The 25,096-nt window shown below is 38.1% G+C and overlaps 1 protein-coding gene across 1 annotated transcript in view; it reads right to left on the bottom strand.

Annotated features, from left to right (window-relative positions):
• Positions 1 to 160: 160 nt before the first annotated feature.
• Positions 161 to 25,096, bottom strand: part of LOC116289881 (uncharacterized) — a 60,115-nt gene continuing 35,179 nt past the window's right edge. Inside the window, exons 11-26 of the mRNA XM_089023972.1 lie at positions 9,356 to 9,790; positions 8,601 to 8,746; positions 7,748 to 7,969; positions 7,299 to 7,631; positions 6,594 to 6,848; positions 6,018 to 6,217; positions 5,459 to 5,798; positions 4,538 to 4,660; positions 4,139 to 4,261; positions 3,738 to 3,863; positions 3,292 to 3,414; positions 2,665 to 2,796; positions 2,444 to 2,562; positions 2,242 to 2,348; positions 1,774 to 2,142; positions 161 to 1,498 (exon numbers count right to left, since the gene is read on the bottom strand). Coding sequence (XP_088880098.1) covers positions 1,345 to 1,498; positions 1,774 to 2,142; positions 2,242 to 2,348; positions 2,444 to 2,562; positions 2,665 to 2,796; positions 3,292 to 3,414; positions 3,738 to 3,863; positions 4,139 to 4,261; positions 4,538 to 4,660; positions 5,459 to 5,798; positions 6,018 to 6,217; positions 6,594 to 6,848; positions 7,299 to 7,631; positions 7,748 to 7,969; positions 8,601 to 8,746; positions 9,356 to 9,790 — 3,307 coding nt within the window. The 3' untranslated portion in view covers positions 161 to 1,344. The remainder of the gene's footprint in view (positions 1,499 to 1,773; positions 2,143 to 2,241; positions 2,349 to 2,443; positions 2,563 to 2,664; positions 2,797 to 3,291; positions 3,415 to 3,737; positions 3,864 to 4,138; positions 4,262 to 4,537; positions 4,661 to 5,458; positions 5,799 to 6,017; positions 6,218 to 6,593; positions 6,849 to 7,298; positions 7,632 to 7,747; positions 7,970 to 8,600; positions 8,747 to 9,355; positions 9,791 to 25,096) is intronic.

Here is a 25,096-nt window from a genome sequence, read left to right as displayed (position 1 = left end):
AGTATCTTAAGAAAGATTTTCGGCGTCAAAGGAGTTAGGTGATTGGTCATTCTAACCGAAAGCAAGTATGGGCATGCATCTTAACACGAATAGTCGAAACTATGTCGACTTCAAAAAACTCTAAATATATAGGAAGAAGAAACACTAGTCATTCCAGCTATTCTTGGTTCTTAAATTACCATATTTTTATTGCTTATCGCCTATCCCTTTTTGCGCCGACAATCTTTTCTGAAATTGATGTATACAAACACACGTACACCTAAACAAATTACAGAACATACTGAGCTTTGTTTAAACACTACTTATAAAATACAAAGTATTTATCATACTGTTATTTCATAACTTAACGACTATTTTACCTCTTTAATACAAAACTTTCATAACGCTTTTTTGTCTAAACAATTTTAAAAGACTAGAATGAATACATCTTCAGGGGCGGATACAGGATTTTTGAAAGGAAGTGACGTAACAGGACACCCGCGCCAATACCACAGGAAGCCCAGAAAAGGCCTATATATTGGCATCTCAAATTTACTGAAATTATATTTGAGAGCTTTTTGTAAACGTGAAAGTTTATCTTGATAAATGTTTTAATATTCCCTTTTTTAAAATGATCCCTCGATCCGCCTCTGATCCTCTATAAATGACGACACGTTGCTTAATAACCACCCACCCCTCCCTTCTTCTTTATGAAAAATTCCTTGTTAAATCTAACGCTATAAAAGACGTAACCTTGGTTAATAGCTTCACAAAAGCCACATCTGTGTGGTCGTTCAACTTTTGAAGGTCTTGACTGACAGTATAAATTATTATAAATGGTTACATATACATTAATTTGTTATACTATTGACACACTGCACCTAACGCTATAAAAGTACGAAGACGTAGACCTTGGTTAATAGTTTCACAAAAGCCACATCTGTGTGGTCGATCAACTTTTGAAGGTCTTGACTGACAGTATAAAATATCATATAAATGGTTACATACATTAATTTGATGTACTATTGACACACTGCACCTTTTTTTTTGGATGCCTATGAAGTATTTTTCATTCCGAATCTGATGTCTTCCAGCGAGCATCACCAGCAGCATACTTCTCGATAATCTTTTGTTAGGTCATCAATATTTTCACTCTTGTTCATCGCATATTATGGTGATAGCTTACTGAACAGATACTCTGATGCAAGACAATGTGTTTGTTATATGGCTATAAGGACGGTCGGGACGTACTCCTATTTCTACTGACTCTCATCATTCGTTTTTTGCACACATTCTTAATTTGACTTTGCTACTTTTACCCACACCGTCTATCAATGGCATCTTTTTGGTTCTTATTTTACTCCCTCAAGAAGTGGACGGGTTGGGCTCGGAGACGCTGGTTGAAATATTTTGTTCGTTAAATGCTTCGTTTAATACTGCTGCGCTTGAGCTAGCTTCCCTCATTTGAATGTCTTCTGGAGGTTGGAGGAACACTTTTCTTTTACTCCGCTTATAGCAACTAGAATAAAAGGAATACTATTAGTATAATGCTGAAAAAAGCGGGACGGGGAGGGGTGAACCATGATCATGAAATCTCAATAGGACATGGTCATAAAGGAAGTCATCTCGAGTAAAATGACGTCATACCCAAGTTTATTATGCAAATGTTGGAGCTGAGATGTGATGCATTACTTTGAGGCGGGTTTATAATATGAATATAACCGAGTATGATAGCCTGAACTCAAAACAACAGAAAAGTTTAGTAAGAACCAAAATGGTTCGGTAGCTACTTACATTACTGCGACAAAGATAATCAACAGAATGAAGACAGTTCCCCCAACAGCAGCTCCTATGATAATAGGCAACATGTCTTTCTCCTTTTTCGTGTTTTCCTCTTCTCTCGGCTTATATATTGAAAAGTCTATAATGGATGCGTTAAGAGCCTTCTCGATGTCATCTCGAGAGGCGTTCAAGATCTTGAGCACAATTTCACTGTTCACAGTAATGCCGGTCTGTAGCATGACTGCTCGGGGAAAATTGATGTAAAAAGCAATGCGAGCAACTAGAGAGGAAGCTGGGAATTTCTCTGAATTGATTTGAATTGGAAAACCAGGCATCAAATGGATATCGTCTTGGGTCCAAGTGATGAACTCTGTGGAACGCCTGAAAGATTATAATAAATATGAGATTGTTTTCGTGCAGAAAAGGAAGCATTTATACCAATCATGGGTTTATATTTTCATGGTTAACACTCCTACGTACCTTGCTCGCTTTACTGGACTAGAGCACTGGTTTCCTTCTTCATTACAATATGTTGTGATAGCTTTTGCTATGGCATTTTTGAATTTCTCTTCTTTTGGCTTATTCCACTGAAAAGTGATAAAAAAGGTCAGGCAACAATCGCGTGAAAACAAAAGTCGAGTTTGGCATTGAAAGTGTCCTTGCTATTGTACTAACTTCTCACCTTGGAAGCATTAAAGTTCTTAACAGTGATGTTGACAGCGTTCATCGTCTCATTCTGGTCTGGTTTCTTCGGTTTTGGGGCCGGAGGAGGTGGAGGAGGCTTTTGTCCTTTCTTAAGACCTTAAACAAACAACACTTACATTAAGACTGGACTACCAAAACCTTGATTCATCAAAATATTGTCCCAAAGTTTGATAAGGAAATAAAGAAGCTTCTCCTTACCTATACACTTGTTGAGCGTGACATTCCAGTAGAGTCCTTCTTCGCACTCGCATTTGTACGACCCATCTGTGTTCACACATTTCAGTGAAGGGTCTGAGCAGTTGAACGTCCACTCCATGCATTCATTGATATCTAAACACAAGTGAGCATGTTAGCATACAAAATTCAAGTCGTGACGTATTTCCTGTTCCGGTTGCTCAATGCAAAAGTTAAATTAAGACCACAGTTTTAATCCAAAATATGCTTTCCACTTGCCATAAGCAGAATTTTCCTACTATAAAGAAAACTACGAGAAAAATCTTTACAGAATTGGTTTTTTTTATGAGGCCCTAAGTCTTTTCTTACACAAATGATATTACAACCCTAAAATTTTATCAGTTATTATAATTGTACATTGAACATTTTTAAGTTAACTAGCTTCATTGTTTCAGAATATGTATATTCCATATTCTCTTTTTTTAATATAAATTGATTATTTATGCTTTTACTCTTAATTCATCTTTAGACTTATTGTAATGCGCATCTGAAACCTTTTTAAAAAATTGATATTTGCGCACTATAAATTAATATGCATCCAGGTACCATCTTCGTCATATGGTCATAAAACAGACGAAATAAAGGTCTTACCAATGCACGTTTTGTTGTCAGAAGAGAGTCTAAATCCTTGAAGACATGAACAATAGTAGCCGCCTTCCGTGTTGTGGCACCTTTGGTTACAGGGGTTCGGCTTAGTGGCACACTCGTCCACGTCTGCAATCATATGCAAAATACAATCAAGTACGTCCACTCCTGCTCATTTATGGGGAAATCTCTGAACTAACTTTAAACACCAATGAGTGTCTAGACTACGGTATGTGATGTCATGGGAATATATGACGTCATTTCTCTCACAATTTATCACATCAGGAAATCTATTACACGTTTCTTGATTATGACCAGGTATTTTCCTGGCAAATCAGTGCACGGGGTTTTGTTAGTACTGTGATATTACCTTGACATGTTTTCTGGTAATTGATTATGACCAGGTATTTTCCTGGCAAATGCATGAGGTGTTGTTGGTACTATGGTATTACCTTGACATGTTATCTCGTCATCCTTCAGTTCATATCCTTTGTAGCACGAACATTTCTGTTGATTATCCGATAATTTGTAACAAACTTGTGTGCACTCGTGTTCACCCTCGTTGCAGGGATTCGTAGCTGTGGATAAAGAAACAGCTGCTTGGTACAAGGCATAGCAGGGAAACCAACACGACCATCCCAAGGAGACGCCAATGAGGAGAAGGAAAATGTCTGCCCCCTTATATTCAGCAAGAAAACGATCCTAGCGCCAATATTCTTCGTTTTTGTCACATATTCTTCTTGCAAAGGACTAACCCTTTCTTATGAATTCCCATAAGACATTCAAGTGCCAAAAAGGGTAAAAAATTAAAAAAGAGAAAGGAAGAACGAGGTAACTCGGGTTTACTACTCACGAACACAAAGCTTTGGGCTTCCTGTTTTAACTTTGAAGTTGTCGTTGCAAGAACAATTGTAACTTCCTGGAGAGTTTGTACATTTGTGCATACAGTCGTTTCGCCGAACACACTCGTCTATGTCTACAAGTATAGCATAATAAAACCTTGATTAGCTATGCATTAAACTATTTGAGTTGATGTGTTTACAGTGGTGGATTTGAGGAGGGTCACAGGGTGCCCATGCACCCTCCTTTTAGCTCGGAATTAGTTGGTTCAATTACACTGTAAAGATTGTAAAACTGAAGGTGCACCTTCTTAATTTGTGAGCCCCTTCCCCCCCTCCCCCCTCCTCGAAATACTAGATCCGCCTTTGTGTGATAGATCTAGATAAGAATTATTTACGTGGAGGGAACTTACCTTGACAGGTTTTCTTGTCTGCCTGGAGCTGATATCCGCTTTTGCAAGAACATTCGTAAGACCCTGGTTTGTTGAGACAAAGCTGGTCACAGTCTTCATTATCATCTCCACACTCATCGATGTCTAAAGGAAAGAAGCAATTAATATCTTATCTCCATTTTGGTTCATTTAGCAAGTGGTTTTAGGTTCCTATAATACTGAATTGTATAGTCCAATGATCGATCATATAAATTTTTGTATCTGTGAAACCGGTTTTCGTTCAAGAGGCAATAGGGAGTTCTGCACCTGTGTACCAACTGCAACAAGATTAACGTTTTCCCATCTACATGTTCTCGTTCTACTACAAAGTGGTTCATCCTCTGAGTACCAGGTTGGACAGGCCACACATTCTTCACCGCATGTATTCCCGTACCAATACCAAGTTCTCCATCCCTAGTTACCCGACTGATGGGATAAGAACGATAGACCTTTTTACCGATACGGCGGCCATCTTGAATTCTATTGCTTTAATCAAGACATTATGGGATGTCGAGGTCAGTAGCAAATATTGGGGAAATTATAGACTGCACAGCCGTCAGGATGACTTAACTTTACACTTTTCAATGAGAAACACATCTAAAAAGCAATTTAATTTGCTGGTAGTTGGAACAATATGCGAAAGTCCAAAACTTATTAACTTATATAATTATTTTAAAACGTAACCCCGCTATTATATGCTTTATAATTATTTTACGTGTTTTCTCCCCTCAGCATCCCATAATTCAAGATGGCTGCCGTATCAGTAAAAATGTCTCTTCCCTCAAATCACCTATATTCCCGTACCGGCACAAGGTGCTTATCCCTTGGGTAGGTACCTCATTGGACAGGGAACAGATTCTTCATCGTACCGCAACTCAATCAACTGTGCACACACCGGCGTACCTGTACAAGAGGCTCCATTTCCTGAGTATCCAGCGGGGCAAGGAGCGCATTTGTAGCCATCAGTCACGTTAGCTGGAGGCGGCAAGTCAATGCAATCTACTCCAGGATAACAAGGGTTTAGATTTGCTTCACACGCATCGATATCAGTCTCACAATACTTTCCCGTGTATCCATCCACGCAGTTGCAAGCATTCTCGATAAACTTCTTTTCCCCTGAGTCTGCGCCTGTGATCTTGCTTGGCTTTTCACAGTGTCCTCCGTGGTGACATGCGCAGAGGTAAATTTTTGGTATTAAAGCGGATACAGATTCACCATCTGATGCGATAAACTGAAGGTCAAGCTGATAAGATAATAACATCTTGTTAGCATATTGTTCTTTCGTATTTTGTTGTATCTATTATATTTCGACGAGTACAAAACACAGCGTCTTGTGAAGCTAAGTGACATGACGTCACGAACAAAATGGCCGCCGTCATGAATATAATTTTGCAAAATCAAACAATGCAGCACAGTAGAAAGTATATACTTGGAAACGTTTGGTAAAAAGGTCTTTTTTTACCTTTTTTGTGGTAACGAACCAAGTGATGGTCCAATAAGATGAGTTTGATTGTCTCACGCGTCCATCATCAGGTAGACCAGTTACATTCAACGTAATCGAATCATCGTTGGCATCAGTCACCTCCACAGTCACAGTAGCTCTTGTATTGACTGTAAGTTCTATTACTGAGGAACTGTTGCTGATCTTAGGTGGGTCGTTGCCTGCGTTGAAAGTGGTAAAAACAAACCGTTTAAATGTGCAGACAACCGGTTAGCTCAGTTGGTTCAGTGGGCAACGGCATCTCTTGCGGAAGGTCATGGGTTCAAGCTCTGACCGAACCAACTTCCAACACTCAGTTCCTTAAAATATATGAGTATAAGGTGCTGCTTTTGCTTCAAGGATACCTACAAGTACTTAGACCAGCTCGGATGACCACGTAAAATGGCGGTCCCGGCTCACTTAGAGGCATTATTCATGGAGACGCAATTAGTTCATCCCCTGCGACTCTCAAGTGTCATCCTCCCAAGTAAAGTTGCTTTAATTTTTTTTACTTTATTTTGTATTGCAGAAAGCTTTTGTAAGAATTACTGAACTTACTCATTTTCTTGGAGTCATTGACGAGTTGTGATCCCAGCTGCTTGGTACTCAGTCCTATCTCTACGTCTCCAGTCGATGCCGCATCAAACAAACAACTTGCGTCACCTTGACATTTCGTTTCTGCCTCTATTCTCAGCGAATAATTGTAAAACTTTAATTCTTCTAAAAACATTGGACGGAACGTTTTATTGAGAAACGTGTCGGGGCTTTCACCTTCTTTGTACGTAAATAGCGAGGTTTCGTTGGTAACTTGCCCTGAAAATGGGTAAAAAGATTGTTAGCAAAGTATAACTTAGAATCTTTCGTTCTCTGCTTTTATGCGCATCTGTTATCTGTGTTTATTTCAATGTAGTTCATTAAAAAAGAAACTCGTCATCGCTAGTCATCACCGCAAGTACAACAGTGACGCAGCTAAACGGGGTTGAACTGAAAGAGCACTGAGCACATGTGAGGGCACTTCTGGAAGCCGCCATACAGTCCATGTATGTCCCCAGAGCACAGCTCTAACAAGGTTTGATTTTTGCCTGGAGGTGTGATTTTAAAGTTATATATGATGCCATCCGTTGAAAGAGCTATGAGCAGTGCTGTTAATGTTCAGTCAGTGGAAGCGCATTCCATAATCTTGGTGCACAAACTGGAAATTATCTAGAATCGTATTTTTACATTTATCTGTTACGCCATGCCACCCATATCAACCATACTTACAAGCCATTCCATATTTATAGTGAATATCACTGCCCGTCATATCATGTGAGAGTACTGTTCCATTAGGTAGAGTAAAATCATCCTCCGGATTTCCATTCCATGTTCCAAGAAGACCTTTTGTCTTGTTCTTGAATGACTCTGGAGCAGCAGTGACGATGGAAAGTATGTGTTGTTTTTCGCATATTGTTACCGACATTCCTGAAGGGAAGCTCATCTCCAAGCATTGTGTCTTAGGCTTGGAGACCGTAACAGAACCGTTATTGAGATCAATAGATTCGTTGGTCAGGCTTTTGAAATCAAAAGTCTTTCCATCTACGAGAACTTCCATCGTTTCTGACAATAAAGGAATGCATTACATACATCGTTAATTGAAAAAAAAAAAGAAATTGAGAAGAACTAAAATGATAATGGCAATTTAAAAGCATGAGCTAGATTTCACAGGTTTTTACCATTATCATACGGCAAGGTAACTTGAACAGTTGTGGAATTATTCTCTTTGGCTACAGCTCCACTAAACACGGTAGCAGTGCCATTTCCTTTAGCAAGGCTCGTTCGGGCTTGTAGCTGAAAGTAACCATCTTTTGCATCCAGCATGACGTACTCTCCAAGACCGTTGAACGTGTAGTTCTTGCTGTCCAGTGTGACGAAGTGAGGATCGCCCCAAAACCAACCTTGAAAAGGAATCATAGTAGTTAGTTAGGATTAGTACTATTTATTTCTGTTGCGGGATTCCTGTGTAAAGCCTAGAGGCGAAGGAACTGGGATTTAAATCTAAAGCAACAAACCAATAGAACTTTTTCGTGTTCCAGATTACCGCTGTGTTCCTTGATTACAGACTCATTTACTCAGGCTTTGCCTCGTACCAGTGTCTAAATATTCACAATTACCAACGGTAAAGTAAAGGATGCACAACTTCAACAATACAAACACTTTGAAACTTGACGGACCTTGAATGGATAATGTGAATATTCTTCACAAAATCGAGGCTTAGCCTGAACGACAGAGAACTCAAAACTGGAGTATTCCTCTTGACGATCGGATTACCTGGTGCGCATGTTGCACACTGGGATGCCTGTGTACAGAAAGGAGGCGAAGGATCGGGAAATAAGCCAATTGCTCTTGACAATTTGATAACCCAGTGCGCATGTCACGATACCGTTAAGTGAATAAGAATGAAAATCAGACACCGTGTTTTAAAAAAGGTTTCAACTGTCTTGACACCACGTTTCGGACGTTAGTCCTTCGTCGGAGTAAAAGAGCAAACACTGTTACAGAGTGACACCATTGCAATACTTTACTCACTCCATCTCGGTGGGATGTAACGTGAACACGTGTCTGATGGCCGTGCTTCTTGGTACAGCCAGCACATGTTACTTTTGATACAGCAGTCTTGATACGCCTGTTTATCATCATTCTGGTATTCAGTGAGGTACCTATACTTATGAAACCTGAAATGGAAACAAACACGTTACAATGTTGAGTGGAGAAGAGAGGATTAGGGTTTGGGAGAAATGGCTTTAAATAAAAGAGGTAAGAGGGTGAAACAACAGAAAAAACTACAAGAAGGGAGAAAGAGGAAATAATTAAAACCGGGTTCGTGCTGAAGTAACCACTTAAAATTCAAGGACTATTCAAGGAGTATACAATGACTCATTAAAAATGAATTTTCAAGGAGTATGTTCAGCTAACTATGCCAAGGTTTTACACGGTGGTTGCACATGGCCGACTTGCAGATTTCCAATCTATCTGACTAGATCTATTTCAGAACCATGCAAGTAATGATTAAAGCAAAAATTCAAGGAGTTTTCAAGGAGTTTCGCTAGAATCGTATAATTCAAGAGCTTTTCAGGTGCCCTTGAAAACGTGAATTAAATTCAAGGAGTTTTCAAGGAGTTTAAGGAGTAGCATGAACCCTGTTAAAAGCCTGTTCATCTCTGCTCAATGTTTTGATCCTGTGTGGATTAAAGACGTTCTCCCTTCCTTCCTCCATTACTTATCCCTGTCTCCCTTATTCAAAGGACAATAAAATTCAAGAATCGTTGGTTGGGTCTACTTACCTGTGCGCGTTGCCTCCATCTGGAAAGCCATTTGCCAAAAAGCTAATCCACCACCACCACCCCCACCAGTGCTGTTTTCTCTCAAACTTGTAACAACACTCCTGTCCCCACCCCCATGAGGAAGGAAAGCGGGAATAGAAACAATAGCGAGGCCAACTCCACATGGTAAACCTAAATCTTCTATCTCTCCATGCTTGCCAGACACTGCAAGGACATGGTTCTAATGACTGTGTAAATGCGCGAGCATCTCCTTGCTGGTAGTACCAGTTCACACATTTAAGCCTGTGGTCCTCTTCTCCTCGTGAGTCTTCAAGACGAATGAATACTCGTCCTTGCATTCCATTCCCGGTAGCTTGAATGGTTTGGCTGTCAGGGGATTTGAAGACGTTCAATCCTTCTATCTGGTCGATGTCGACGACCATTACGTCACCAGAACTATAGAGTAAGATAATGATAATCATCATCACTATCATCACTATCATCATCGTCATCATCTTCACCGTCATTTTCATCATTATCACCACTATCATCATCGTCATCATCACTATCATCATCGTCATCATCAACTTCACTGTTATTTTCATCATCATCACCACCATCACCATCACCACCATCATCATCATCATCATCATCACTATCATAATCGTCATCATCATCTTCACTGTTATTTTCATCATCATCACCACCATCACCATCATCATCACCACCATCAGCAGAATTCTTATGAACGACTCTTAAACGACTTCCCGCGCTTCGTGCAGCGTTTACTTGTGGTGTATCATCGACTGACTATTCCTACTGGTTCACAATATTTCTTTTTTAGAACCAAAAGAATGTTGTATTCGAAAGATGTGATTATGTTTCTTCAAGCAAATTTTTCTCGAAAAAAAATTCCGAGCTCCAGTTTTTCTTTTATGTATATATTGTATTCACTCACCGTGGATGATCGTAGTAAATGTCATTCCCATGTCCTGCATTGAAGCCCACTACAGGAAGACCTTTGGAGTTATAGTACCTACCATAATCCTCTCTGTTGATAGAATACGATAAAAAATTATTCACGAATTTTGTTACTAAGTCAAGGCTTAATAAAGCAAGTAGATCTAGAGATTGGGTCGATGCTATTCCTCTCATATCCAACTGGATCTCAGGACACTTCTAATAATGATACCCACTATCCCTGTGTGCCATTCTCATGCACTGACCCTGCGCTTTGCATAGAGAATGCTTAGCGGTGTAGATCCTTTCCGCAATGGTGCACTCCCCTAACTTACTAAGAGATACTTACTAGCTCTCCTTAACCAGGCTCACTGGAGGTGAGCACAAAGCGTAAGGAAGGCCTCGGAGAGAAGCGCGAGGCGAGCGCAAGAAAAACACGAGCTTTTTTACGAAATGGGAAAAGATTTAAAACACGATACCTTTTAGCAGGAACAGACCACTGGATGCCATTTTTAGGATAGTTGTACATGACGAAGGAGAACTCACCATTTGTTATGAGGGCGGCCTGGAATGTGTTGTGCTTTAAAATAAATCACAAAAAGGAATTACAATCAGTGTATCATTTGGAGTAACATATATAGTATTACGTAAGGGGTTCGGATGCAGAATCCATGCGGGGACGACACACTTCCCTCACGCATGCGTGACAGCCCTCTAGAATGATTTTTGGGGCATGTATCACGCTAATATGAATAAATGCTGAAAGTATAAGCTCAAGTCCAATGAAGACGAAAGTGACGAACACTGCCATAGTTCAACATTTTCTATTAAGTTATAGCACAGTTTCACAGAGTGGTAACTGAGTTTTGCTATGAGAGCATTACCTTATCCTGTAATTCAGTTCTCCATACTGAGTACCAGTGTCTAATGTTGACCCACGTGACAACTAGAACCAATGTTGCCTCAGTAAATTTGTTAGGTAACACATTGTTTTGAGTGTGTTTATTGACATCTTTCACTGCCCTTGTTAGTACATCTTGCGCTGCAGGATCACTTTCCTTGTAAAGATGGTAAAACACTTTTGAGACGCCAGAACGAAATGAGTACACTCTGTCAACCAAAGCCCAGTAAGGAGCGAGTATGGCTTCTTCGTCAAACCAGTAACGCTTTGCAAAGTTTTTTGGCCACCTTCGGTACCAAGGATGGTTGAAGGATATCATTCCATTGCGACATACCTGACAGACAACATTTTTCAAATTAAATAATTTATTTCAAGACTTTGGAAGACTTGCTTGGTAATTAATAGCATAGGTCATCCCTAACAGAGGCTTACTAATACCTATTCAACCTTTTTTCCCTATGCATTTTGTTCAAATTTGATCGATAGCCCTGAAACAACCTCTTAGCTGATCAAAGTCAGGGCACGGCTAACTCACAGATAGAACCCTGAAACAACCTCTGGACTGATTAAAGTCAGGGCACGGCTAACTCACAGATCAAACACTGAAACAACCTCTGGACTGATTAAAGTCAGGGCACAGCCGGCTAAATCACAAATTGAATTCGAACTGCACGATTTAGCGCGTTAAGTTTTGTGGAGGGAGGAAAACTGGAGAACCTGGAGAAAAGCCCTCAGATTAAGGAAGAAGGAAGAGACCTAACAAACTCTACTCACATGTGATGGCTAAGTATTCCACTGAATAATACTATTTTATGTTGTCACTTTGACATTGTTACTTACATAAAGTTTGTAGTGTCGTCTTCCAAAAAATGCCATGCCTCTCGCATCTAACTGTATCTCAGGACATTTCGAATACCAATAATAACCATACTCAGTATCCTGTGTGTCATTAGCCTCGTCTCCATACGGGTACATGATTGGATCAGGCCCTGGTGGTGTCGTGGTTGGCGCTAGTAAAGATATATCAATCATTATAAGCGATTATGATTCAGCATTATTTTCAGATTTCTTACAACAGAGCGTTTTCACGCGACGTCACAGCCACCATTATGGGGTACCAAAACAATACATTTTCTATCCTTCGGGAATTGAACTCTATTTTTATGCAAATACTGTGCAGAAAGTTTCTATTGTTTATGGCTGCCTTCTCACGTGAGTGAAAACGCGCTATAGACCTAATCCATTGTTTTCGCAACTCAGACCACGAGTCATTCCCTGAAGTATCATTTCTTTGTTTAACGGTTGCGCACATGAGTAGACCCATAAATCTTGGATACAACTCAAACAAAGAATCTTATTCTCAAGAGAATGGCACATGATCTGAAATGGGAAAATGTTGGCCTAGATGGATTAGGTCCATTATGATGGGAGTGAGAAAAGTAAAATTCGAAGGTCGTCATGTTCAGTGGTCGATAAGGGGCGACTTGATTGACTCTAAGTAATATTTAACAGATCAAAAACAGTTTTCCGTGTTTGATACTCTGAACAAAACACGCGGGATGTTGGGAGAACACGAGAGGAGCGTAGGAAACCACGACGCGTAGCGGAGTGATTTCCAGCTTCTCGAGTGTTCTCCCAACATCCCAAGTGTTTTGATCAGAGTATCAAACACAGAAAACTGTTTTTGATTTGTTTTATAAAATAACAAACGCGCGAAAAGATCGAAAAAAAGCAAAGTCTAAGTAAATTCTCCCTACGTGCCGTCTTATTCAAACTGACCAATGAGCGCGCGCGATAGATTAAAAATGACGATAGCGTGTTTTGATACTCTCATCAAACATGGTTTTCGACCAATCATAGCGCGCGTAGTATCCCAATTATTTTATAAACAAAAATCATACTACTTTCTTACTTTCAAACACGATGGCATAGTCGCTACGCTACTGATGATGTTACTTCTAAAGTCTTACCTGCGGTAGTAGCTTCTGTTGTCGACTCCGTGGGTTTGGTAGCTGCTGTGTTTTAAGAGAAGAGATGAAAAGTACGAGAATTAAGCTGATTGGTGGCTCGCACACGACAAAAGAGGCCAAATTTCTCGTCAAGAAGTCAAACAAAATGGCGATTATGACGTCACAACCACACCAAGAATACGTTTTCATGTAAGTATATAAACACGATTTAATTAATTAATGTTTATAGTTCATAGCACGAGCCTTACCTGTCGTAGTAGCATTCCCGTAGGGAGGTTGTGTTGCTGTGTTTAAGAAAACACATGAAAAGTAAGAGAAGCTTTAAGTTAATCTAAGAGAACTTTTGTCAAATTTTGTGAACATCCCCCTGAGTCCTTGCAACAATAAACTCCTTCCTAGAGTATTAATGTTCGGTAATAAGGGCGCGGAGTCGTGCCGGTAAGATATCGCAACATAGTTTTCATACTTTATGCAACAAAAAAACATTTGTTGTACGCTGAGTGGTAATAGGCCCTTGCAGTACTTCGAAATGCACCTCAATTTCGAGGACATAACAATAGGTTTCTAATTCATATTATATGAGATTGAAATTCTTTTGTTTTGTGCTCCAAATTGAACTCTTTTGACGTCACAAGGCAAGGGGTGTGTCTACAAGCAATGTATTCGCTCTGCAACATTGTTGCGTGGCATGTTGCACAAAAAGCGGACCCTAAACATCCTCATTACTGTGTGGCATATTCTCGTGCGCATATCACGGTAAAGCCGATTTACAAATCACAGTAAGGTGACTTACGAGGAAGTGTGCTTGGCCCGGAATCAGTTGTAGGGATAATGCTTGAATTACTACTTGACCACTGTATGGTACTTGTTGGTGTGGGTTTTATGGAAGAACTGGAATAGTCCACTGTTGTAGTGATGGTTGTGGCTTTGCTGTTGCCATAGTCTACTTCTGCTGTACTTGTTGGTGTGGGTTTTATGGAAGAACTGGAATAGTCCGCTGTTGTAGTGATGGTTGTGCTGTTGCCATAGTCTACTTCTGCTGTACTCGTTGGTGTGGGTTTTACGGAAGAACTGGAATCCACCGTTGTGGTGGTGGTGGGTGTTGTAATATGGTTAGAATACATCGTGCTGGAAGTTGCATTACCAATTGTAGCGTTCTCATACCATCGAACAGTACTCGTTGGCGAAGGAAGTACATTAATACTTGTTATATTCATCATGCTGGAAGAAACTGTGCGACTTGATTCTATTGCAACAATAGTAATATTGACTGGCGTGACTGAAGTGTTGACAGCATTGACTACGACAAAAAGAAAAGCATATGTAAGACTGAAAAGCCTTCCAATTAAAGACATTACTTTTTTCAGGAAAATAGAAAACAAGACTAAAAAATTATTTAATTTGAAGTATTTCTTATATAGTAAAAACAGTAAGCGACGAAAAACTTTTTTTCGCGTGATATTGCATTATATTAGTAGTCTACTTTCGTTTATATTATATAATGTTTCAATTCTTGATATTTTAATAGCTAATTTGTTATTATGTGCCATTTATTTGGCCGAATAGCAGTATTTTCTTTCTTTCTTTCTTCTTTTTTTTTTTTTGTTCTTTTCTAATCAATAATACAGAAATCCTCAAGAACATGCTTCTGTACAATTCAGGAAGAAGTACCTTAGGCGTTACTATTAGGATGTCTGCGCCAATGCAGGACTTGTCCTGCCATCCTTCCTTTCTTCCTTCCTTCATTCCTTCCTTTCTTCCTTCTTTCTTTCTTTCTTTCTTTCTTCTTTCTTTCTTTTTTTCTTTCTTTCTTTCTTTCTTTCTTTCTTTCTTTCTTTCTTTCTTTCTTTCTTTCTTTCTTTCTTTCTTTCTTTCTTTCTTTCTTTCTTTCTTTCTTTCTTTTCTTTCTTTCTTTCTTTCTTATTCAATTGTGATCTTAAGGTACCGGGGGACCTTCGCGACCGATGTTCACTAAAAACGTCATAGCGCACTAACTATTCAACTGATATGGCTACAAAAGTATATATTTTCGTAATGTTGATTAAACACAGATTTCAGCCATGAGAATTATTTTTCAAAAAGTTTCCGGAACACGGGAATATTTTTGACTAGGAATCAGTTGACGTCACCGTAAAGAGAACAGTTTAATCTCCAAAACGGTATCTCAGAATTTTGATATCTTGTCTCGTTTTAAAGTTTTTTCATGATTTATGCGTAAAAGAGGTAAAAATCACGTCAATCAAACAAATATTTCCGCAACAAATGTGTTTATCTAAATTCTGAGACACGGTTTTGGAGATTAAACTGTGCTCTTTACGGTGACGTCAACTATTTCCTAGTCAAAAAAAATCCCGTGACCTTTATTTTACCATCAGCCACTTTCATGCTTAATGTCAATATTAGCTACTCGGGTAGATATGTTGAGTTGACAGCACATGGTGGTCTGTGTTTGAGCACCATTTGAAGCAGATAATGAGATTCAAAGACTTTGATCAGACTTTAGTGATGGAAACCTAGCAATTTTATTGACTCCACACGCTATTCAATTACACAAATCATATCATGTTAAATTTCTCTTGTGTTTGTTTACTGTTTCTCATGGTAACAACATCACCGTTGGATCTAGAAACGCTGGAATGCGGAACATAGATTTTTCAATCATGGCAATGACTGCAGTCAACTATGTTTCATAGGGAGTTTCATAACATTATACTAGATGCGTCTTAAGTTTTTACGTGTCAGCAAAATATTTTGAAAAATATGTATGTGCAATCGAATCCTTCAGTCTTTTCAGCAGGATTTTCAGACAATAAACCAAAACAACGACAGCGTTCTCTATGTTAGCTGGCCACTATGCATGTTTTGGTTTTTTGTTTTTGCTTTGTGTGTGTGTGTGTGTTTTTGTTTTTTTGTTGTTGTTTTGTTTTGTTTGTTTCTTTGTTGTTGGTTTTTTTTGCAATAAAATGCATCAAAGACATGCTTAAAGCTTCATTTGACATTGTGATTGCATTAAAAAGTTTTAAAATGCTTTTAAATTCCATGACTTGGAAAACAGAAGGAAGAGCGATTCAAAGTAACGTTTTTTTTCCTGGATTGCGCTCCATTTGACACCGTAATTCAGCCTAGTATGCCACGAAGATTTTTTACACTGCGTAAATATGTATTTCCATGACCGACCGTTTCGAATCGTGAGGCGAGAATTGTACTAAAGAAATTGGCCAAAATGGTAGGCAAGATGTCAAAATTGATCGAGCCAAAATAGGCCTTTTTTCCCCCATCGATTTCACGGATTTTTCAGCTTTCTGAGGCTTTTTTTCCTTGTTCAAAGACAGCACAAAGTCCTCTAGATCTGTAACTAACGTTAATTGTTAACTATTTCTTCTGTACGTGTTACCTTCAAAGTCCTGCAAAGTAAGAGCGACGAGAAAGCTGAGGAACGCCAGATGACAAGATGATGAATACATTTTGCTTGCTCAATTCAAGGAGTCGCTGATAAAATTTGCAAATGATTTGAATACAACCTTAGTAAAGCACTCTCTCTAATGAGTAACTTGATAACTATTACCACATCAAATGAATATTGATTGACCTTTCCCCTTGGAATAACTAACTACTATAGTAAATACGCGCAAAAGTAACAGCGTGTTATCGAGAATTATGGAATCCCGTTTTTTTTCTCTGTATAATTCCTTGCGTTGTTTTGGTTTTGAGCCATATCTATATTCGTACTATTTAATCACTTGAATTTACATTGCTCGGAGATTGTTCGGTAGTAATTCATGTGTTTAATGATGTACAAGTTTAATGGAATGTTCAACATGTGAAGTTTTAAAAACAAAAGCGCTGCATAACAAAACAAACAAAGGAAACCCCGAAAAATCTGGCTCTATTCAAGGCGATACAGATGTGTATTGCGTGCAATGTTATTTTTCGTATTTGAAGGGCTTCTCCACTCACTTGAAATTTCAGGAGCAATAAGTACAATGTCTAAACTAATCATAATGTCGCGCAGAAAAAAATTCTTCGTCGATTTCGTTTTTTATGGCACCGTGAATAGACACAATATGATATGTAATAAAAGCGAAAAATGCTTACTTTCCTAATTTTGTAATTAATTGCAATCAGGCCAACCGATTGATCTCGATTTCTCGTCATCACAGGTTACTACATTGATAAGCGAATATATCGTAAGAATAGTTTGTCAGAGAACGAAATTAATGCATTTTGTGGATATTACGGGACTCCGTTGATATTTTATAGATTCACTATCCAAAAATATTAAAACTCCAATAATTTTAAAACTGAACAATGAAAATCTCTGAAACTTTCTGACCTTGAAGACTACCATAGTATGTTTCAGATAGTGAACTCCGATTCTCCGGGTCTGGTCAGATTATGCCAAAAAATAGATTTAAAAAATAATCACATGACGTCACTTTGCCTTCAGGGCGTGTCGATGGTCATGAAGTATACACGATTTAAAACTTCCATCTATCCCTACGCTTAGTATAAGCTCATATTTGGCCAAGGTATATCTGGTGCCGCGCAGTTTGCATTACGAGTAGAGGAGTCGCGCTTCAAAATTATTGTATCGAGCCACCTTAAATATCATCTACTTCAACACTAGTACTACTTTTAAACTTCAGATTCTCATACTCTTAAAAAACTAAACTGTTTTTATCTCAACAATGTTCACATTGCTCATGAGCTGTTTTTGGCCATGTTGGATGATAAAGCAATAAGGTAGTCATAACAGTTATTCAACATTCTTGTTCCCAAGCCTGTATTCCTTTTGGTCTTTGCCAATAACTAAAGGCCTTTTACCAGCGAATCTTGTAACTAACGAATTTTTTTTCCATTGTTGCACTAGCAATCATAAAACAGTGGACGTTGTATAAGCCCTTCGTTTATTGGCGGAGGCCACAAGGAACGTGGGCCCTGGGAATGAGAATGGCTAAAACATAATTAACCTTAAACAACACTTCACCCTCAAAATTTAAAAAGTACTTCATTTAAATTGTCTAAATGGTTGAATGTCTCTTGTAGATTAAAGAGGTGCTACAACAGCGTGTAACTTCAAATAACACTCCACGGTCCTACGACACTCAAGACGACTAAATATCTAACATCTTTCGGTCTGTGAGCTTCTTTAAACAGTCATACAGGTCTTCACTTAATCCTGTACCTAACAGCCACTTGAATAGAACCTAATGTATCTAAATATATTAATCATGCTTGTAACCTGAATCTCCAGTAACTACACAACTAAAATATTAAAAAATATTATTTAACGTAAACCTGGTGATGTAAATCATCTGAATGTAAAGCCACTGTTTAACGTACTACCCTCCCCCTTCTGCGTAGAGGATTTTCAATACCTATTCCTACCCAACGATTTCCACATTAATTTCTGATAACTTTTAGATCCATTCTAAGAGAATTTCCTGGAAAAAGAAAGAGTGAGAGAATCAAAATAATTAATCTTTTTCGAGTGTTAATATTCATTAGGGTTCTTTTGGCCAGCCTTTTGTATTTAGTTTATTTTTCGAAAGTTTGTATTAAACCAACTGCAAATTTTTCTTTCAATTTTTTTTCGATTTAACAAACTTAAATGGAGAGAAGTGATGAAATGAATAAATGGAATAAAGAAGTTAACTTATGAATACAAGTAAAGTTGTGTAAATAACAATTAAATAAGACCATGTCTACTTGTAAACCAAAGCAAGACTCAAAATGTAACATGATGAATTTTTTATCAGTGAATGATTTAAACGTGTTTTAAAAAGTTAAACAAAGTTTAAAATTAGGAAAACAGAGGCTTTACACCATCACAGCTTGTGGTTAGAGGGCAGAACAATAAAATCCCTTTCCCTCCATCTGTCATGGCTGCAGTCACGTGACGGTGCAAAGCCTCTATACAATGTAGTTCTATCGACAGGGCTGAAAACCTTGTGCGCATGCACCAAATTGATGTAAAGGATTCATACCCATGGGAACATGTACGATGTTACTTCCATAGAATAGCATTTCAGCACAAATACTATAGATATATAAATATTTCAGAAACCAAAAATTGGACATTATTTATTGAAGACAGTTTTAGAGGGCGCTTCAGTATTGTTGACCCTTGTAGTCCAGTTGGTCAATCTTGCAGTAACATTGGTATTTGAATTGTTTATGAGAAAGATGAGCCCGCGACTTCATCCAACTGCTGACTCGTTTTTCAGCCCTGTTGGTGCTGTTGGTGCTCCGAGTTTTGAATGAAATAGAGATTGGCATAGAATGTCTTCGAAAATGGCACAAAAGAAAAGGGAAGTGAAAATTGAAGCAAATAAAGTAAAAGTTTTGTTTTGTTTAAAAAAGAATTATTTCCTCTCTTCTTCCTTCCTTCCCGCTTCCTTCCTTCCTTCCTTCCCGCTTCCCTCCTCCCTTCCTTCCTTCCTTCCTTCCTTTCTCTTTAAGCACAAATAACTTGTCTTTTACACAGTGAAATTTTATTTCATTTTTGCCATTGACCATGGTAATGCTATATTTAAACTTTGAACGAACTATAAAATTTATTTCTTTGAAGAACATAAATTTCTGTGAAACTATTTTTCGAGCGCTACAAAAATACAATAATTTAAAACTATCAATTATAAATTAAAATCTATATTCCTATATACACCTACTTGCAAGAACGTTATCGTACGATATTAGGACATTAGTAATTTAGTGAGAAAGAATACATTAAAAGACAAGAGAAAAAGTTCAGCTTCAGTGATCTTTTGTTTTTTGATATAATTCCTATCCCACTTAATCACTAATGTTCTATTTTCGTATGACGACGTTCTTGCAAGTAGGTGTGTATTATTCTATATATTTCTAAGAAAACAAAGACGGCAATGATGAAAATCCACACAAATGCATTAAAAATTACCTATAGACTATTCAGTTTGATTATAGGTCATCGTGCTGAATCGAATGAAACTGGGCCCGGTTGTAAGAAGGGTGGAAGAAAGCGCTATATTGGATAAGGATTTATCCCGTAGGCGGGAAAGCGCTTACGACCCTTCGTGCAACCGAGCCCCGGAATTACTAAATCACATATACTTTTTTTATTTCTTGAAAAAATTAAGGCAGTGGTTTTAAGCCAATCATAGGACGTGTAATATCTTGACGATTTCACAAACTCCAAGTATTTCAAGATAGATTTTCGGCGTCAAAGGAGTTAGGTGATTGGTCATTCTAACCGAAAGCAAGTATGGGCATGCATCTTAACACGAATAGTCGAAACTATGTCGAATTCAAAAAACTCTAAATATATAGGAAGAAGAAACACTAGTCATTCCAGCTATTCTTGGTTCTTAAATTACCATATTTTTATTGCTTATCGCCTATCCCTTTTTGCGCCGACAATCTTTTTTGAAATTGATGTATACAAACACTCGTACACCTAAACAAATTACAGAACATACTGAGCTTTGTTTAAACACTACTTATAAAATACAAAGTATTTATCATACTGTTATTTCATAACTTAACGACTATTTTACCTCTTTAATACAAAACTTTCATAACGCTTTTTTGTCTAAACAATTTTAAAAGACTAGGATAAATACATCTTCAGGGGCGGATACAGGATTTTTGAAAGGAAGTGACGTTACAGGACACCCGCGCCAATACCACAGGAAGCCCAGAAAAGGCTTATATATTGGCATCTCAAATTTACTGAAATTATATTTGAGAGCTTTTTGTAAACGTGAAAGTTTATCTTGATAAATATTTTAATATTCCCTTTTTTAAAATGATCCCTCGATCCGCCTCTGATCTTCTATAAATGACGACACGTTGCTTAATAACCACCCACCCCTCCCTTTTTCTTTATGAAAAATTCCTTGTTAAATCTAACGCTATAAAAGACGTAACCTTGGTTAATAGCTTCACAAAAGCCACATCTGTGTGGTCGATCAACTTTTGAAGGTCTTGACTGACAGTATAAAATATTATATAAATGGTTACATACATTAATTTGATGTACTATTGACACACTGCACCTAACGCTGTTAAACCTAACGCTATAAAAGTACGAAGACGTAGACCTTGGTTAATAGTTTCACAAAAGCCACATCTGTGTGGTCGATCAACTTTTGAAGGTCTTGACTGACAGTATAAAATATTATATAAATGGTTACATACATTAATTTGATGTACTATTGACACACTGCACCTTTTTTTTGGGATGCCTATGAAGTATTTTTCATTCCGAATCTGATGTCTTCCAGCGAGCATCACCAGCAGAATACTTCTCGATATCTTTTGTTAGGTCATCAATATTTTCACTCTTGTTCATCGCATATTATGGTGATAGCTTACTGAACAGATACTCTGATACAAGACAATGTGTTTGTTATATGGCTATAAGGACGGTCGGGACGTACTCCTATTTCTACTGACTATGATCATTCGTTTTTTGCACACATTCTTAATTTGACTTTGCTACTTTTACCCACACCGTCCATCAGTGGCATCTTTTTGGTTCTTATTTTACTCCCTCAAGAAGTGGACGGGTTGGGCTCGGAGACGCTGGTTGAAATACTGTTGTTCGTTAAATGCTTCGTTGATTACTGCTGCGCTTGAGCTAGCTTCCCTCATTTGAATGTCTTCTGGAGGTTGGAGGAACACTTTTCTTTTACTCCGCTTATAGCAACTAGAATAAAAGGAATACTATTAGTATAATGTTGAAAAAAGCGGGACGGGGAGGGGTGAACCATGATCATGAAATCTCAATAGGACATGGTCATAAATGACGTCATACCCAAGTTTATTATGCATATGTTGGAGCTGAGATGTGATGCATTACTTTGAGGCGGGTTTATAATATGAACATAACCGAGTATGATAGCCTGAACTCAAAAAAAAACCCAGAAAAGTTTAGTAAGAACCAAAATGCTTCGGTAGCTACTTACATTACTGCGACAAAGATTATCAACAGAATGAAGACAGTTCCCCCAACAGCAGCTCCGATGATAATAGGCAACATGTCTTTCTCCTTTTTCGTGTTTTCCTCTTCTCTCGGCTTTTCTTTATATATTGAAAAGTCAATAATGGATGCGTTAAGAGCCTTCTCGATGTCATCTCGAGAGGCGTTCAAGATCTTGAGCACAAGTTCACTGTTCACAGTAATGCCGGTCTGTAGCATGACTGCTCGGGGAAAATTGATGTAAAAAGCAATGCGAGCAACTAGAGAGGAAGCTGGGTATTTCTCTGAATTGATTTGAATTGGAAAGCCAGGCATCAGATGAATATTGTCTTGGGTCCAAGTGATGAACTCTGTGGAACGCCTGAAAGATTATAATAAATATGAGATTGTTTTCGTGCAGAAAAGGAAGCATTAATGCCAATCATGGGTTTATATTTTCATGGTTAACACTCCTACGTACCTTGCTCGCTTTACTGGACTAGAGCACTGGTTTCCTTCTCCATTACAATATGTTGTGATAGCTTTTGCTATGGCATTTTTGAATTTCTCTTCTTTTGGCTTATTCCACTGAAAAGTGATAAAAAAGGTCAGGCAACAATCGCGTGAAAACGAAAGTCGAGCTTGGCATTGAAAGTGTCCTTGCTATTGTACCAACTTCTCACCTTGGAAGCATTGAAGTTCTTAACAGTGATGTTGACAGCGTTCATCGTCTCATTCTGGTCTGGTTTCTTCGGTTTTGGGGCCGGAGGAGGTGGAGGAGGCTTTTGTCCTTTCTTAAGACCTTAAACAAACAACACTTACATTAAGACTGGACTACAAAAAACCTTGATTCATCAAAATATGTCTCATAGTTTGATAAGGAAATAAAGAAGCTTCTCCTTACCTATACACTTGTTGAACGTGACATTCCAGTAGAGTCCTTCTTCGCACTCGCATTTGTACGACCCATCTGTGTTCACACATTTCAGTGAAGGGTCTGAGCAGTTGAACGTCCACTCCATGCATTCATTGATATCTAAACACAAGTGACCATGTTATCGTACAAAATTCAAGTCGTGACGTATTTCCTGTTCCGGTTGCTCAATGCAAAAGCTAAATTAAGACCACAGTTTTAATCCAAAATATGCTTTCCACTTGCCATAAGCAGAATTTTCCTACTATAAAGAAAACTACAAAAAAAATCTTTACAGAATTGTTTTTTTTATGAGGCCCTAAGTCTTTTCTTACACAAATGATATTACAACCCTAAAATTTTATCAGTTATTATAATTGTACATTGAACATTTTTAAGTTAACTAGCTTCATTGTTTCAGAATATGTATATTCCATATTCTCTTTTTTTAATATAAATTGATTATTTATGCTTTTACTCTTAATTCATCTTTAGACTTATTGTAATGCGCATCTGAAACTTTTTTAAAAAAATTGATATTTGCGCACTATAAATTAATATGCATCAGGTACCATCTTCGTCATATGGTCATAAAACTGACGAAATAAAGGTCTTACCAATGCAAGTTTTGTTGTCAGAAGAGAGTCTAAATCCTTGAAGACATGAACAATAGTAGCCGCCTTTCGTGTTGTGGCACCTTTGGTTACAGGGGTTCTTAGTGGCACACTCGTCCACGTCTGCAATCATATGCAAAATACAATATAAGCTAGTAACGATAAGATAAGTTGTTACAATCAAGTACGTCCATTCCTGCTCATTTATGGGGAAATATCTGGACTAACTTTAATCACCAAGGGAGTGTCTAGACTACGGTACGTGACGTCATGGGACTATATGACATCATTTCTCTCTGATAATTTATATAAGTCAGGCGAATTAATGATGTCAGGAAATCTCAGTATTACAAGTTTTGTGATTATGACCAGGTATTTTCCTGGCAAATCAGTGCACGGGGTTTTGTTGGTACTATGTTATTACCTTGACATGTTTTCTGGTCATTGATTATGACCAGGTATTTTCCTGGCAAATGCATGAGGTATTGTTGGTACTATGGTATTACCTTGACATGTTTTCTGGTCATCCTTCAGTTCATATCCTTTTTTGCACGAACATTGCTTATTTCCCGATACTAAGTAACAAACTTGTGTGCAATGATGCTCACCCTTTTGGCAGGGATTTGTAGCTGTGGATAATAAAAAAGCTGCTTGATACAACGCGCAGGAAAACCAACACAACCGTCCCAAGGAGAATCAAACCGCCCTTTGGCGAACTCGTGGATACTAGTTGCACTTTCCAGAGATTGGGCTCCCTGTGTCCTTATACTTGTTGACATTCGAAGGTTTCAAAGTATTTCGCTCGATTTCATATTTTAAATGCTCAATTTAGCTGGTAAGATGATAAGTCGTCCTTTTATTTTTTTTTTAACCCCTACTTTGTTTAGTTCTTTGTTATTTTGTTGAGTTTGGAAGCGAATTCTGTGATGAATTGATTGTCTGAAGTTCAAAAAAGACGAAAGACGACTTTAAAATGGTCTGCCCCATTATTTCAGCAAAAATACGACCCTAACGCCAATATCCTTCGTTTTTGTCATATATTCTTTTTGAAAAGGACTAACCCTTTTTTTATGAATTCCCATAAGACAATCAAGTGACATAAAGGTAAAAAAAATAATAAAGAAAAAAGAAGAACGAGGTAACTCGGGTTTACTACCAACGAGCACATAAAAATTCCCATAAGAAATTCAAGTGTCGATAGAAGTGTCAAGAAGTGTCAAAATAAGGCACTGAATCGAGTGTCAAGAAGATAGAAATAATAACTCGGGTTTACTACTCACGAACACAAAGCTTTGGGTTTCCTGGGTCAACTTTGAAGTTGTCGTTGCAAGAACAATCGTAACTTCCTGGAATGTTTGTACATTTGTGCATGCAGTCGCTTGCCGGAACACACTCGTCTATGTCTACAAGTATAGCATAATAAAACCTTGATTAGCTATGCATTGAACTATTTGAGTTGATGT

The sequence above is a fragment of the Actinia tenebrosa genome, unplaced genomic scaffold, assembly GCF_029948245.1.
Source record: "Actinia tenebrosa isolate PJP-AT-01 unplaced genomic scaffold, QUT_ActTen_1.0 PGA_scaffold8__29_contigs__length_14323225, whole genome shotgun sequence".
NCBI classification, from domain to species: Eukaryota; Metazoa; Cnidaria; class Anthozoa; order Actiniaria; family Actiniidae; genus Actinia; species Actinia tenebrosa.
The sequence above is the reverse complement of the archived record's forward strand: the minus strand, read 5'-3'. Positions and strand labels throughout refer to the sequence as shown.